A 15,594-nucleotide genomic window follows, 5' to 3' on the forward strand; every position below is an offset into this window, starting at 1 on the left:
CATACAAAGTTGTATCTAAATAGGGAGAAAATCATACGAAGTCGAGGTCATTTGCTCAACTGGCTGGAAAGGGGTTGGTGCCCAGGGGCATACCACGTCTCACGTGACTTGAGGTGGTGTTTCGTCTTGAGTCAGTTCAGCATCAGGCGAAAGCTTTCGTATTGAATATGTGCTGCATAACATGCAGGGTCCCTGAAAAAAGGAGATCATGAAATCGAATATGCTGCAGACATCAGGCAAGCTGCCAGCAAAGGTTGTCTGTGGAAATCGAAGTGGTTATCGTATTTTCGATCGATGCCAAAATTAGCCACCCACCATCTTGCCTGACGTCATAAAGATGCAGGTTTCACATCGTCCGGACTGTCAGAAGATGCAAGCTCATGAGTGGAAGATGTAAATAGGACCTTGAAGAGTCTTGAACGTACTCAGGTAATTAGATCATTTCCTGGTTCTAGAGACTCGAGTAGCACACGGGCTACTCTCAAGGGATGGCTTAACGCTTGTAAAACAGGACTGGATGGCTACGCACAGATCAGGCCGTTCAATTCTCAGCACGCTACTTGAGATTGGTTGAGGTCGGTGAAACAGCCCTAACATTCACGGAAGTCACAAGTATGGTGCGTTATGCTTGTCTCAGCCACTGCCCGGGGTCCAGTGAACGCCCACATTGAGACGGCCGCAAGAAACTGAAGCTCTCTTATGACTGAAGGTATCGCATTGGATCTGTTCCCCAAGTCATACAAGGAAACTTTCTAGTCATGCGAGTATCGGTGTACAGTGCGTTTGCATCGATAGCGTTTGCATCGATAGCGTTTGCATCGATAGCGTTTGCATCGATAGCGTTTGCATCGTACAGGACATTGCGAGCGAGTGGGTCGAACAGGCTTACAAAGCACTGCATCCACCGAGGACTCACACGAAGGGCGTATTTGAGAGGGTAGGCGTATGCTTTCTTTTCTGGAAAGGAGGGTTTATCGTTAGCAGATATGGGCAAGGCGGTTTTGAGGGCAAAAACAAGCAAGATATCGTCACTGCGCATCATGCGATGTTTTTCGGAAAACTAAATGTTAAATGTTCAAACCGGACACGGTATTGAAGCTCTCTTCGTGCTCAAATGTACATCGGGAGGAGCGCGCCACCCCGAACTACAGCCTAGACGCGCAAGCTAATCAAATTTTGCAGCATTGGTGAAGATAGGTCGGATTATAAACTCAGCTATTAGATGCCTTTGTAGGGTGGTGGTAAGGTGACGTGGTGCGGTAAGTCATGTGACCGGTGCTTGTTGCTAGGGGCAGGGATGCCGACTCGGTTAGCTTTGTTTACCCAAAGCGCCGCGCTGCTTCCACCACATTTGCATGCACATCGCATACACTTACACCCCGCCTGAGCCAGACACACAAGACACACAAGGCTTCTGCGGGCCGCAGCAAACCATCCTACAACCGTCAAATTGGCGAAACTCACAGAAAGCCCGAGCGGCATGTCGCCGCCGTCACCCTCCAAATCGCCCGCCAAATTTCCCATGTCGCCGCCCATGTCCCTCTTTCCAGTAAGCCCAGAGCGTGTAGCAAGCACGAAGCCGCCGTATGGCACTCCATCAGCTCAATCGCCGTCACTACCCGACCTACGCACATCACCTTTGCGTAAGCATCGCCGCAACGACTCGGACGTCTCGGTGCATGGCCTCGCCGCCATGTTTGAGAACCTCGAAGTTAAGGATTTCAAGGAAGCTCAAGCGAAGTACATGGTGGCTCTGCAGAAAGAGAAAACAAAACACGCTGCCGAAATCACGAAGATGGAGCGCAAATACCAGATGATGGAGCGCTACAGGGTCCGTGTAGACGAGCTTGAACACGAGCTGAAGAGGAAAGCCCAGGAACACGATGGCTGCATCGCGCGCGATACGTACGACAAATGTCGCAAGGATAACCGCGATGCGATTGCCAAGTGGGAGAATGCGTTCAAGCATGTAGAAGAGCAAAGGGAGCAAATGAATGCAAAGATAGTAAGCCAATCGCAACTGGTATGGGGATGCAGCTGACAATACGGCAGGCGAAACTGAGCCGCAACAATGAGGTAGCCATGGCTAAAGGTCATGTCTATAAGAAAGCCATGCAGGATGCGAAGGATGAGGCTGCCCATGTTAAGCCTCAGGTCGCCATTCTCAGAGGCAAGAACGAAGGGCTTGAAAAGACACTGGCACGCGTGGAGTCAGACCTCAGGTTCTACATGAAAGAAGCCGAGAAGTACAAGAATGAGTGCTATATCCTGGACATGCGAGTAAACGCCACCGAAACCCATTTGGGCGAGGAACTTCACACGTTGAAGGAAAAGCTAAGCCTGGTTGAGGGAGAACGCGACGCGCTCAAGACGAGTTTGAAAGAGGAGGAAGTGCTGCGCATCGCCGCTGAAGGCCAGATCCCGCTTCCGTCAGCTACAACAGACGAGTATGATGATTTTGGTTCCCCAGTACGATCTCCGCGTAAACGGCAGTCCTTTGCACGGGACGAGGAGGACAAGGAGAACGTGGCGCCGAAGAAGGCGGCTGTAGAGCTCAAGCTCGCGCAGCAAGAGCTTGCCACGGAGAAGCGCCTTCGCGAGCGCGCACAAGAGCAGATCGACTTTATGAAGATGGAGTGCCAGTTCCGTTGCTGCTCCTGTCGTATTGCCGACTCCAAAGGTTCGGACTATGTACACGACAACAGCTATGCCGCTGCGATAGACGCGATCAAAGCTTCATTCCCTGCCATGACCCCTCCGCCTAGTGACCATGGCGACGAACACATGGAAGATGTCATCAAGTCTGAAGCAATGACAGCTGAGCGGCCGATCACTCCACCGGCAGAAGAAGTACAGCGCGATGACCGCAGCGCGAAATCTATGGACCAGACTCTCGACACAGTCATCGTCAAGCGTCCGACTAGCACAACACCCGAGCCAGCTGTGGCTTTCTCGCCAACCACTGGCACTTTCCGCTCTATCTCATCGGCGGAAAAGGTTGACCACTCAACACGAACAGTCCCTTCGGAAAAGCCTCAGCTGGTATCATCTGCAATCACTGGATTGGCTTCGCCTTGGGTTCCCAATGCCCGTCGCCCTCAGTCTCGCGCTAGTATTCAGGCTGAACAGAGAAAGTCGAAATCAGGAAGCATTCTCATCCACGAAGACGCAGTCATGGACAGCGATGACGATGATGAGGAAAATAATGAACCTGAAAGCCCCTCACGGGAAACCTCAGATCCTCCGGCGACTCCTTACCTCACTCGTACCATCACGACGACCACGACGATCCCACTGCACTTTTCTCCGGTTACGCCGGCTATCAAGTCAGGGGTTGAACCTCTTACTCCCTCAACAGTCGCCCATGCTCCCACAAATGCGCCTACGCCAGTGCTCGGCGAGCTCAATCTGAACAAGCTCCCCATCGACAGAGAAGCTGCCCTTGAGGCGATTAGGCAACGCCGTGGACGTGCTAGAAGCATGGCTATGGGTCAAGAGACACCTCGAAAGCAAATGATGGAAGGCGTGAAGGAGCGTAGAGACATCAGCGCCCCAGTCTCAAGGGTGCGGCGATGACGGAAGATGGAGCGGGAAGCTTCGCCATTGCCTGTTCGGTTGGTAGGATTGTGTGGTGTTTTTTTTTTCGTTTCGCAAGGCTTGGATAGCGGCATTGCAGGAGTTTGGAGACGCGATGGCCTCTTCCTCGCGGGCCTTCTTCATCGGCGTTTGGTATTGTTCATCCTTCATTGGTTCTTTTCTGTTTCGGCTATATACCACCGGTTGCGCTGGAGGAGTACATGGTCTTAGCTTAGTATAATTGAGGTTATTGGATCACGACGATTTGTCCACGATGGGCGAAGGTCTTCAGGCCGTACGCCGCAATAAGCCTGCGTGTGAATGCGGGTTTGAGTGCACGACAACAGCACGCAACACATGATGAAGATCACATGAATCTCTTATTGTGAAATTTTTCTGTAAACGGCAAAATTTTGGTGCTTGTCCTCTGACGGTGCACCCATCGCGCCTACCTCGGCGTTCATGGTCCGTGCCTGCCTGCCAAGTTCAAACCGAGCTAACTAAGCGAGAAGCACACACTTGCCATTGCAAAAGTTCCACGCAGAACTTCGAACGACACCCACCCAATCCGCCGAAACCAGTCGATCCCCATCAACTCACAACCATGTCTGACGGCGAAGTCGAGGTCGAGAGCCAGGCCGGCTACCCCATCCTTCCCAAGGACGTCACCGAGGAGATTGGCAGCGTGAAGCTGTTCAACAAGTGGAGCTATGAGGACGTTGAGATCCGGGACATCTCTCTTACGTACGCCGTCCCCGAGTTTAGACACTGGAAGATTGTTATTCTGGGTGCAATGCGTGGCGTACGGGGCGCATCATGGAAAACACATGGGCTAACATAGTGCGTGCAGCGACTACATCCAGATCCGCTCCCCCGTCTACATTTCACACTCGGCCGGCCGATATGCTGTCAAGCGATTCAGGAAGGCCCAGTGCCCCATCATTGAGCGTCTCACCAACTCGCTCATGATGAACGGCCGCAACAACGGCAAGAAGCTCATGGCTGTGCGCATTGTCGCTCACGCTTTCGAGATCGTACGTCTCCAGCTATGCATACATCGCTCGCTCTTGCAAACGGCGCGATCATGATTTTACTTCTGCGCTGACTCTCCCCAGATCCACATCATGACCGATCAGAACCCCATCCAGGTCGCCGTGGATGCCATCGTCAACTGCGGACCCCGCGAAGACTCCACCCGTATCGGATCCGCCGGTACTGTCCGTCGTCAGGCCGTCGATGTGTCCCCTCTCCGCCGTGTCAACCAGGCTATCGCTCTCCTCACCATTGGTGCCCGCGAGGCCTCTTTCCGCAACATCAAGAGCATCGCTGAGTGCTTGGCTGAAGAGCTCATCAACGCTGCCAAGGGTAGCAGCAACTCGTACGCCATCAAGAAGAAGGACGAGTTGGAGCGTGTGGCGAAGAGCAACCGGTAGAGAGATTTTTAGTGGATGGCGGACTTGGAGTGCATGGATGTCAATGGTGGTTTCAAACCGAGCGGCAAGGAGTTCTTCATGTGGCTGGTCTGGGTGGTTTGCCTGGTCGGTATGAATATGAAAGGCTTTGGCATGTATCGGGTCTTCTAGGCGAATAACACCTCCCATGGTTGCATGACAAAAATGAACATTTCGATACAACACGGTCCTCATCCTCTCGCATGACCGTAAATCATCATACCACCATATCTATCTGTCTGCCTATGGGTGGTGATTGGAGCTGTGTGCCTAAGTTCTGATCATGGAGGCGGTTGCATGTTTAACACGTACTGCGCAGAAAGCCTATGCGCACGTACGCAAGGAGTTAACTCAGTCTAATTTATGTTCGTAGCATTCATTGGCCTAGTCCGGGTATAATGGCCGTTCTGTCTACATCATGTAAATGCATCATAAACACCATTCCATGCTTATATCCAACAGACGCAATACTCAAACTGCGGCCAACGCCCTCGCCCTAACTACCTTCTCTAGGATGCCGCCAAAGTTGGCAAAATTGACCTTGCCATCCCTTGAGTCGCTGAAAGACGCAGCCTCCTCGTACGCCGTTCGCATAATCTCGGCATCGATTTTGACGAGCCAACCTTCGCCTGTTATCATGACTTTCTCTTCTCCCTTTTCCATCTGGCTCAGCAGCCCACTAGCCCGCACCAACCGCTCGATCCACACCTTGTCCTTGCCCTCCTCCATCGCAGCGTCTACCAGATCAACCGCACCCTTCCGTACAATGTCCTCTTTGACCTTTTCCACCACACGTTCGCGCCGCTGGTGCTCTTCATCGGCCTCTTTCCTCTTTTGCTCGCGTTCCCAAGCCTGCCTCTCGCGCTTCTCTTCCGCAAGCAACGATTCCACTTCTGCGCGCCGTGCCTTCTCCTCCGCAAGCGCCGCTTCGCGCCCCTCCCTTCCAGCCTCTTCTGTCAGTCTCCGCTGCTCCGCCTGGCTCCGGTGAAACTCGTGGTATGCCCGCCTCTGGTCGCGGCGTGCGAGAGACTTCGCCTTCTTAGCGCCAATAACCCGGTTTGCGCGCGTGGGCTGCGGATGATCATTTGCTGGGCCGGGATCGCCATTTGCGAAATCGTTCTGCCACGCTGCATCCTCTATAGGTGGGTTGTGTAGTTGGCCTGGGGGCGGGGTTGGTGCGTGCGGTGGGGGCTCAATGCCGGCTTCCTCGTTGTCCCCGTCGTCTTGCAGCACCCAATCTTCGTCTAGAGGACCATCTGGTACATCGGGTGGAGGGCCGTTGAGGATCCGTCCGATCGGGGCGGAATCGTCAGCGTTTGCAGTGGTGTACGGCGCGGCAGGCCGGTGATGTGCGTGGTAGTATTCTGCGATTTGTGGTGCGTAATACAATGTTGTGACGAGGACGGCAGTGTGTATAACATCCTGCACGAGGGGAGTATCTGGGTGGGTGAATGGCAGGAGGAGGTTCAAGGTGCGCTGCACGGTGGAAAGAAAGACCCCCATTGAGGGCACGGAGGGTGGGGTTCCGCAGTTGAGGTTTCGTATGTAAACAACTCAGGTGCGATTTTCATACGCGTGCGTGGTGTTATGAGGACCCGACAGACATTGAAAGTGATTTATGCGAGCGACAAAGCGCGGTTCGGTGGGTTGCGCTAAGGATCGAAGGGCTCGGTGATGCAACTTTCGCTCCGCGTAGGGCTGGAAACTGGACTAACCCCTCACAGAATAGCGTCTACTATCTCAGTGTCCAAGCTTCCACACTGGTGCAATGTCACGTTCATGTCTACGTCTAGACTCGTATCGAATCATGCTTTGTATGTCAGTAGCAATCGCCTTGGGAATGGGGGTTCCTACTACTCCGGTTAGTGGCAAATAGGCCCGTCGACTGCGAATGTTGGAGTAGCTTTGGAGGGATGGAAGGCAACAAGATTCACGAATCACAAGTCACAAGTTGCATATTGCTAATAACGCATATACCCATTGAGGGCCACTCGCCTGGGGGAAACTAGAAGATGAGAATCATACAAAGTTAACATTTACCGTATTTCTAGAGCTCCACTTTACACGTGATCTGGACTAAACCTTGGAAGTACTCGTAGGATAGGAGGCCGAGAATCGATTACAGGAGGTTAGGAATTTACGTAGCGAGGCCGCCCACCCCCCACCAAATCATTATTTCAAAGTTTACGTTGGCAATCTTTATGGTAGCTTAGCGGCATTTGTTCTACTTCAAAAGGAGCCATCTGACACTGTAACATATGTACTTAGGATAATACGTTACAGTCATGACGACATGATCGATAGATACCGGATCTCGAGCCGCTCTCGTATCCACTATATCCTTCCTGGCATGGCTCACATCTCAATGAAGAGTGCAAGCTGTCTAGGCACCGTTACCGTTGTAGATGAATACGTTGGGGCTGCCGTTCAGGGATCCAGTAACCTTACCAGTCACAGCAAGAGCCTTGATACGGTTGGTGACAGCAGCCGGGGTGGACAAGCCCTCAAGTGCAATGAGGTAAAGAGCAAGACCAACAGTGTGAGGAGTAGCCATAGAGGTACCGCTGAGGCTGGCAGTCGCCGAGTTGCCACCAATGTAAGAAGACAAAACGCTGACCCCAGGGGCGAAGACGTCGACGCCCGCCCCATAGTTAGCGAACGACGCAACGCGGAATGAGGAGTCGGCGGCAGAGACGGTGATGGCGTTGGGAGCGTTGGCGGGCGACTGGCCAGAGACAGGGAGCGGGTTGCCGTCCTCGTCACCGTTTCCGGCAGCTACGACGGAAAGCACACCTTGCTGATAGGAGGCAGAGATGGCGCTGGTCCATGCAGTAGAGGCTTGACCACCAAGGGACATGTTGATGACGGACTTCGAGGTGCGGCCCTTGCTGACAATGTCGTTTACAGCCCAGTCGAAACCGGCGAGGATAGTGGACTGCGAACCAGTTCTACCATCGAATACCTTGACGGAAATGAGATTCGTCTTCTTGGCTACACCATAGGTAGATCCACCAATGGTGCCGGCGACGTGGGTTCCGTGGCCGAGGGTATCAGTATGCTGAACGCCGCTCACGGCGTTGTAACCGAGGGAAGCACGGCCACCGAATTGGGTGTGGCTCGTGATGATACCACTGTCTATAACGTAGGCGTAGGTGTTCTGTCCAGCGGTAGAGTCGTAGATGTAGCTTGTAGAAGAGCCGGTATTATGAGAGATAGCACCAAGGCCCCAGGTAGCGCCGGTCTGCGTTGTGAGAGCACGCTTGTCGAAGACCTGCTCCACCTTGAAGGGGAGATGTACAAGGTGGTCCGGCTCGATTGCAGCAACCTGTTGAAGTGTCAGTTCGATCACGTTGTATTTTCCTGGATCATGGCTGGACTATGCCTGGGACGTGTTGAAAATTACGCACATTGGGGTTGGCCTTGATCTCGGCCAGAGTGTTCTCATCGAACTCGCCGGCGTAACCTTTGAAGGTCTTGATGTCGTATGTGTGCTCGACACCAGCAGTGTCACGCTTGGCAAAGCTGCGCTTGTGCACATCGTTTACCCAATTGACCTGGATCTGGACCTCGGCCTCCGGCTTTAGGGTGATGATGTATTTGCCTTCAATAACATCGCTCTGCTTTGTTACGGGAGCAGCGAGCGCCGTGGGGAGAACAGCTCCGACTATGTAAATGTTAAACTTGCGCAATAGACTGTGGAGTGGAATAACTCACAGAGGAAAGCGAGACGGCTAATGTTGAGCATCCTGGGACGTGGAGGCGTTAAGCGACTGTGAGGATCCGTGGATGCTCTTCTAATGGTGTTCTAGACGGTCTCTTTATACATGTTTGATGACCAGAGAGTTGATGTTAGCCACAACATCATTAGACCACCGACTGTGGCCCTCCGCCGTTGCCAATGCTGAGCCCATCTCGGAAAGGAAGGTATAGTGCCTGCTCTCTCGAGCACAATGGTGCATCGGCCCTTTTCTGCCCCCGACTCGTGTAAATATGGGCATTCGCGGAGTCCCCTTATTGGTCAACATAATGTCTGTTCATCAGAATCTATCTCTATGAGCAGGTGTGAACTTTGAAACCCAAATGACCCTTCAAGCGCTTTGATGCTACTCATTAGTTGGGTCCTCCAATTATTTGCACCGAGCCATGTCTTGCCAACTCCCGTTGGAGTGTGTACACTAAGCATCTGGGCATGGCCAAAGGGGAAGGTCACAGAGAGATACAGTATAGCTCAAGCGGTGTCGACGGCGGTTATACGGCTTTGGTTCTACAGAATTGTAAGCTGGAGATAAAGTCGTGCCTCATCTGGCAACGTAAAACGCAAATGATTCAAGGACGCTGCAATTTCTCGCTTGGGTCGTCAATCTAAGCATAAAAACAGAACCCTGTAATATCCCGGACGCATATGTCGACCGCATCTGTAGATAGGTGCTGTGTGTGCCGCGGCGGTTGGGATAGGCGGCCATGTTGCCCTTCGCGGATGGGGTCCGAGAGCGGCGGGCTCGGCATCTAGCACGCGATCACCGTCTGCCGCGGCAGAAGTGTGGAGGCGAGGGGCTGTGCGTCCAGGTAGCGCACCTGGGTGTAGCATGCACCAGAAGTTTGGAATGGTATTTGCGCTCAGAGAGGTTGTATCTTAATTACCATAATGGATCTCACCTGCGGACTTGGCTACTAACAAGAGACGGACAGGGCAGCGATTGGTCTGTCTTGGCACTGCCGATCCTAATTGGTTTGGACATCTCGCCGGTGCTTAGTTAAAGGTGTTATATCAAGTCCGGTTGCGTTTAAGCGACATGGCGAGTTCGAACGAATATTGGGATCTCGCCGTAATCTAACCTACAAGGTTCTCTTCAGTACGTTCACGAGGCGGGATGTCCCCGAGTCTTCTTCCAAGATCAAAGAAGTTAGCCTGTCACTACTTGACCGTCATGCAGTGTGGATATTGGAGACAGAATTGTGGTTGTGGTGAATCGATAGTGTCAATGTTGGCTTGTGCGACTGAACCAAGCTAGTTTGGGCATAGCCCTGCAAACAACATCACGTGATTTTCAACCTTCCAGGGCTGCCCATGGGTCTTAGGTCATCGTTCTGCAGAGCGTTTACAGTCCCTGACGTCTGCGGTGATTCCGCGCTCCAGGATACCGGCTCGGTGTTTGCGCTTCGCTTAGCCCCTAGATCTTCGCGTATTGCATTCGCCTAGTTGTAACGGGTAAACACCGTGGAGATTTCGCGCAGTCATCTTCTTTTACCAATCATGCTTGTTCCTTCAAGCTGCGCATCGCTTGCAAACATTTATACGGATTGCGACGGTTGAGTGGCGCGGGGCAATTGCTCGACACAGAAGCTTCTTCCACAAATTCGCGAGCTTGTTCAAGCCAGCGAACAGTCCTCGGAACGTCGGTTTCACTGTCTCGATCAACATGCCAGGCGGCGGTCATTCGGAAAAGAAGGGCCCACTGGCCATCAACAGGTGGAGACACCACAACTGGAAACGGAGCTGCGGTTCTGAATCAAATCGGCCCTGTATTCCTAGAACCAAAGCGTGTCTGCCGTCAGAACTGGTTTCATACCAGATCAGTGGGCCAGCTCTCAGCTACCCACGCGAATACAACTACAACCTCGAATTGGTATACAAGACCACATACCGTATCTTCCGCACGTCAATTTATGAGTGATCTAACTAAGATCATTGCTACATTTCAGGAAAGCCGGCCTACCTGCACTCGCTCTTCCTTACCGAGAACTAAACTGTCTGGAATTGCGACGTAAGCTGAAGTGGAACGTCTATCCTGTACCCAAAGAGTATCCTCGATGCAGTCGCGCCGTTCGAACGTCTTGGAAAAGCAGACTGGTACGTCATCGACCGCGCTGGTCGGGATTTTGTTGCCACGTACGAATCCGACGCTTTCTTCTGCTTCCATACTGTCCAACGCCTGGGAGCAAACGCCCTTCAGCGACGCTAAGAAGACGGACATCATCTGCGAGCTGTCCCTGTACGAGGACCTAGACGTCGTCCACCGTTACTACGAAAATCTAATGAGCGCACACGACGCTTCAGAGGCCTATGCGGGCAAGAAGCGTCTCTCCTGCCTCTGGTACCTCATCACGCATTCCTTCTTCTGAGCGTTCAAATGTTGATTCAAGCGTCGCTCCCACGCACCCTCGTCCCGCCAAACTTCTCTGTAAGGCCGACCCTATGATCTCCATGGAACTTCCAACCTTCGATCCAGCGTACCTTACACGCAGAGATCGGTACTCGTACAGTACAGCCGACCATCTGAAGTCTATATTAATGGACGGCATCATCAAATTTGACAGCGTCACGAAGAATGCGGGTTTTCTGGGATACGGAAGCCCACACGCCGGATGAATCGATCTTCGTGGCCGATCCGCAGGCAATATAGGAGGACGAAGGAGTATTGCTGAGTGTTGTGCTAGATGAAATCAAAAAGAAGAATTATTGTTGGTGTTGCGGGCATAAGATCTAGCGGAGCTGGCCAGAGCGGGGATGAGGAGCCCGATGAGCTTCGGGTTTCATGGCATGTGCAAGGCAGTGGGCAGGGGGTATGCTGCTAATATTTGAGAGAAATATGAAATTTTCTTTTCTTCTTATTCTTTTGTTATCGTCAGTCCTATTTGCTACATACTTCTGCGCTCCATACTCGTTCAATCCTGGAAACGTCTCTGTCTTAACCACCAAGCTCATGCGTTCGCTTACAGCTTTTATTATCCGAAGTCCTTCGTGTCGTATCTGCACTGAATTTCTGCAGTTGATAAGGATCCGTGACAAGTGCATCATAAGCGGGCTATACATGATGTTCCGAACGCGATCTTCGTGAGGATGGTGGGGGCGCAAACGGTGCATTTCCAAGATCTACGCCTAGCAGCGTTTCAAGCACGTTACACTCTACGGCAATCAAATACCAGCCCTTGTTGGGCGTCGCTACCACCGTAAGGGTACACTTCACCTTTCGTCATATGGTAACCGTCACCATCGAGTACCACTGTGATATATAGGCCTGTGTGCCCCTCAGCAATACGACGAGCGTAACCTGAGCACGTCGCCCGTGAGCCACATTTGCCAGTATCATATACCGCCCGAAAATGCAACGCGATGGTCGTATGCAGGTCCCACGCCAAAGGATCGCGAATGTAAATGAGGTGCCATTGTCAATACAAAATGGCAGCGGTGGGGAGACAGATGGCCGTTCACGGGAAGCAGACGCTCCATCGCTCGGGACAAGGTGGCGAAAAGTCTTCACTGGACGTGAGGCTCGGGCGACTGAAGGTTTCTCTGCAGTCGCAGTGACTACAAGTGTCGGCAGGGCGGGGCGGACGGAATATGGAAGCGGATCTGCAAGCACTCGTACGTATATTTGATTAAATCTCTCCAAGCCTCAGGCTTCCACCTTATGCCCCGCTAATATATAAGCGCAGGTACCCCTTCCACAATCCCAGCAGCAATCGCAAAACTGCATCATCGCTGTTGTCTGCTACCCCCCTTAGTAATCGTCATGATACTCTCCGGGGCAGTCGGAAGCTTAGCTTTGCTTGTGCTGGTCCTTCCTGCCCATAGCCAAAGTAGCAGAGTCGAAATCCCTGCCCCTGACCCTTCTGGAATGTGAGTATTGTCGGCGCATAAAGTGGACATTCCAGCTGTCGCACATGTTTGAAGCTTTCAGACATCCACAGTTGGTCGGGGCATCTACATGTACCAGTTCTCCGATCTGCGATCGTCACACTGACTTTGTTTCCCCGCTATGTAGGCCCTGGAAGGTGGCCTATAGCTACTCTTTTCTAGTCGATCCTTCGCGCAAGGACCCCTATAACGATTCCGAGAACCGCAAGGTGGCGTACTCAATCTTTATGCCCGTTTTCAAGGAGGCCTGTGGTGCATTTGCGGACAACAATTATATGCCCACCCTAACGGCTCAGGCAAGCAATCTACAGTTCTTTGGCGACAAGAGCGCAGGAGTATTTGAGCAATTACACTTCGAGAGCTGCTCCAAAAACACTGATGATTATAATGCCAACCACTTTCCTCTCCTCATCTTCGAACCTGCTATTGGCACGAGTCGATTTGTGTACAATCAGCTCGCTCGCCAGCTGAGTGCGAATGGGGCTCATGTCGTCACCATCGATCACCCCAACGATGCGCCCATCGTTGAATTTACTGGCTTGGATCCCATCCAGAAAGATGGCGCCGTCACTTTGGATGCCTTTCAAGTCAACAGGCCTGTCAGCAATATCGAAACCAAGAAGGCAATTGATACGCGCATCGCTGATGTCAATTCTGTAATTGAAGAGTTCGAAAAGGCCGACACGCTTCCAAAGATCTTCCCCAACTTCACCTTTACGGATGGTAACACGAAGGTACCGACACAGCGCCTTTTCATGCTTGGACATGGTCTCGGTGGCTCCGTTGCAACCTCAATGGGTTTTAGTGACAAACGTGTCGAATGGACAATCAATCTTTCCGGATCCACACCTGTTATCACAGAAGACGTCTTGGCATACACCATCTTCTTTGGCCGCGAAAATTACACTAGCGAGAATGACACGGCCTGGCAAGAGACCAAGAAGCATATCGCTGGTCCGCAGGTGGAGTGGACCTATAAGCAGGCTGACCAATTTGACTTTAGCGACCTTCCCCTCGTCTCCCATCTTGTTGATCCAAATAAGAAAGCCAAGGGCCTCGGGACGCCTTACGAGAAAATGGACCCAAACGATCCAACCGCCACATTCCGCGCCGTGAGCTGCTTCCTCGAGGCGTACTTCCGCGATACTGTAATTCCAGGATGGTCCGTCGATCCACGGTTGCCAGGAGAAAGCCACAACGCTGTTCAAAAGTGCCTTGGGTGGTTCGGTGGCGCCATGAAACCCCATGTAGCGGACAGCAGCCGAGCTTCAAAGAAGAGTAATTAGTGTGGGAGAGGTAATCTTTGCAATCAATTTCTGCCCGCAGCCGAACTGCTAAACCGTTTATTTGGCGTTCTGCTAATCTGAGTTTAGCTATCGGACACGGAATGAATCATGGAAATAGGGCCTGGATTCAAAGTAGCTGGATCGATCATGATACAAGCTCCACTCTTGAGCGACGTTTGTGATGGAATATTTAACATTAGCCATGTTCTTGAATGTGTTATTTACTGAAAGACAATGATTTGAGAGAAGAGGAAATGTCTGAATCGAGTCGGGCGCATAAACGTGCTTTACTATGAAGCAAGCAATTCAATGATGTTGACTATACCCAGGCGAAAGCCAGATCTATGCCTTGTCTGTGTACTTTCTTGGTAGACTGCATTCATGACGCATTTTGGAAGCTCCTCGTAATACTCATGGAAACTTGAGACACGTCGTCGTAGGATACGACAAGTCATTTATCTGCTGCTGAAAAGACCCCTAAGTTTATCGAAAGAGTTTCACAGGGTGAGCTTTCGCCACTGTGGATGAAGACCAAGAGCTAACGATCGTTACGGGACTATATCGCATTTGCCACTCCTCTATACTTCCCCACCCAACGCCTAGAACAGTGTGAAACGTGGTCTAAAACTTTCTACAGGCTAAATTTCTACGGTGTAGAACATGATTATCTTCTATGTCCGCGGCTATGGTTTCCTTGTGGGTAAGCTGCTTGATGCCACTGAGTCGCCCGCTTCTAGGCTAATGTTAGTGAATCAGATATTTACATATCGTGCTTCTGTATATCTTCCCAGGTACATAGGTTCTGTTCTCAGCCACAAACTCTCATTATTTTTCAATGGGACTCCATAATTTGATTAGGATACACCGGCCAAAAGTAGAGCCCGCAGTACAATTCATCAAGTCCCAGAATAGTCGAAACTACGCACGATGCTCGCTGCAACTTCTCGGGCGTGCAAGGGTGAACGGACTTTCTCACAGGTCGCTATAGGCTACACTGGGTGGAAGTTTCCAGGGTGGCTTGCTTCTTTCACTGTTTTGCCGCACCTGCCGAGTCGAAAAGGCGAATGTATTAACGAATGCACCGTGAACGCGCTAGCGAATAGAGAGCACGGTCGGTCGTTCATTCATACCCCTGTCTACATAAAGAACTGGCCTCTTCATTCTCAGTTTCCCTCTCCCTCGAACACCTTTTGCAAACGCCACTCAAGCAAAAGTCTAATTCTTTGTTCAATCGTCTCCCATCGTGAATCCTCCTCGTGCCTACCAGAACAAGCGCGAGAAGACCCGAGATCCCAGCCGTGATACCGAGTGATGGTTGAGATGGACGGACTATGCTAATATATTCCTACCTAGCCAACAACGCCGAGCTTGATTTGCTTACTGCAAAGATTAAGCATAAGGGCCAGCAGAATTAGATCGAGGCGGAGAAGGTATTTAAGGAGTTTATCTCGAGCTTACTGATTGACTTCGCGTAAATGGACGTCGAGCCGTACGTCAATCCTACCTGATAACCTCAATGTAAAATCCAAGAACAAGAACGCATTGGCCTAGTTCTCCAAGTATTGGTCCGCCGCACTTCAGCATGCTGTCGTCAACAACAACATCCACGTCCACGACAACCACTCCCACCAGACCACTCAAT

At 51.7% G+C, this 15,594-nt stretch overlaps 5 protein-coding genes across 5 annotated transcripts; 3 read left to right on the forward strand and 2 right to left on the reverse strand.

Annotated features, from left to right (window-relative positions):
* Nucleotides 1-1,480: 1,480 nt before the first annotated feature.
* On the forward strand, nt 1,481-3,576 carry N0V89_000921 (uncharacterized protein; the record flags this gene model as incomplete). Its single annotated transcript, XM_056209739.1, has 2 exons — nt 1,481-2,005; nt 2,053-3,576. 2 exons carry the CDS (start codon nt 1,481-1,483, stop codon nt 3,574-3,576), a joined length of 2,049 nt encoding a protein of 682 aa, XP_056076561.1.
* A 604-nt stretch (nt 3,577-4,180) lies between these two features.
* On the forward strand, nt 4,181-5,009 carry RPS5 (ribosomal protein S5; the record flags this gene model as incomplete). Its single annotated transcript, XM_056209740.1, has 3 exons — nt 4,181-4,320; nt 4,427-4,610; nt 4,692-5,009. 3 exons carry the CDS (start codon nt 4,181-4,183, stop codon nt 5,007-5,009), a joined length of 642 nt encoding a protein of 213 aa, XP_056076562.1.
* A 489-nt stretch (nt 5,010-5,498) lies between these two features.
* On the reverse strand, nt 5,499-6,530 carry N0V89_000923 (uncharacterized protein; the record flags this gene model as incomplete). Its single annotated transcript, XM_056209741.1, has 1 exon — nt 5,499-6,530. One exon carries the CDS (start codon nt 6,528-6,530, stop codon nt 5,499-5,501), a length of 1,032 nt encoding a protein of 343 aa, XP_056076563.1.
* An 880-nt stretch (nt 6,531-7,410) lies between these two features.
* PRB1_1 (proteinase B) lies at nt 7,411-8,772 on the reverse strand (the record flags this gene model as incomplete). The annotated part of the gene is made up of 3 exons (XM_056209742.1): nt 7,411-8,352; nt 8,435-8,691; nt 8,742-8,772. The coding sequence occupies 3 exons, from the start codon at nt 8,770-8,772 to the stop codon at nt 7,411-7,413; spliced, it is 1,230 nt and encodes a 409-aa protein (XP_056076564.1).
* Nucleotides 8,773-12,893: 4,121 nt separating this feature from the next.
* N0V89_000925 (uncharacterized protein) lies at nt 12,894-13,952 on the forward strand (the record flags this gene model as incomplete). Its single annotated transcript, XM_056209743.1, has 1 exon — nt 12,894-13,952. One exon carries the CDS (start codon nt 12,894-12,896, stop codon nt 13,950-13,952), a length of 1,059 nt encoding a protein of 352 aa, XP_056076565.1.
* Nucleotides 13,953-15,594: the final 1,642 nt, after the last annotated feature.

Source organism: Didymosphaeria variabile (assembly GCF_027946475.1).
Source record: "Didymosphaeria variabile strain IMI 356815 chromosome Unknown scaffold_1, whole genome shotgun sequence".
NCBI lineage: Eukaryota > Fungi > Ascomycota > Dothideomycetes > Pleosporales > Didymosphaeriaceae > Didymosphaeria > Didymosphaeria variabile.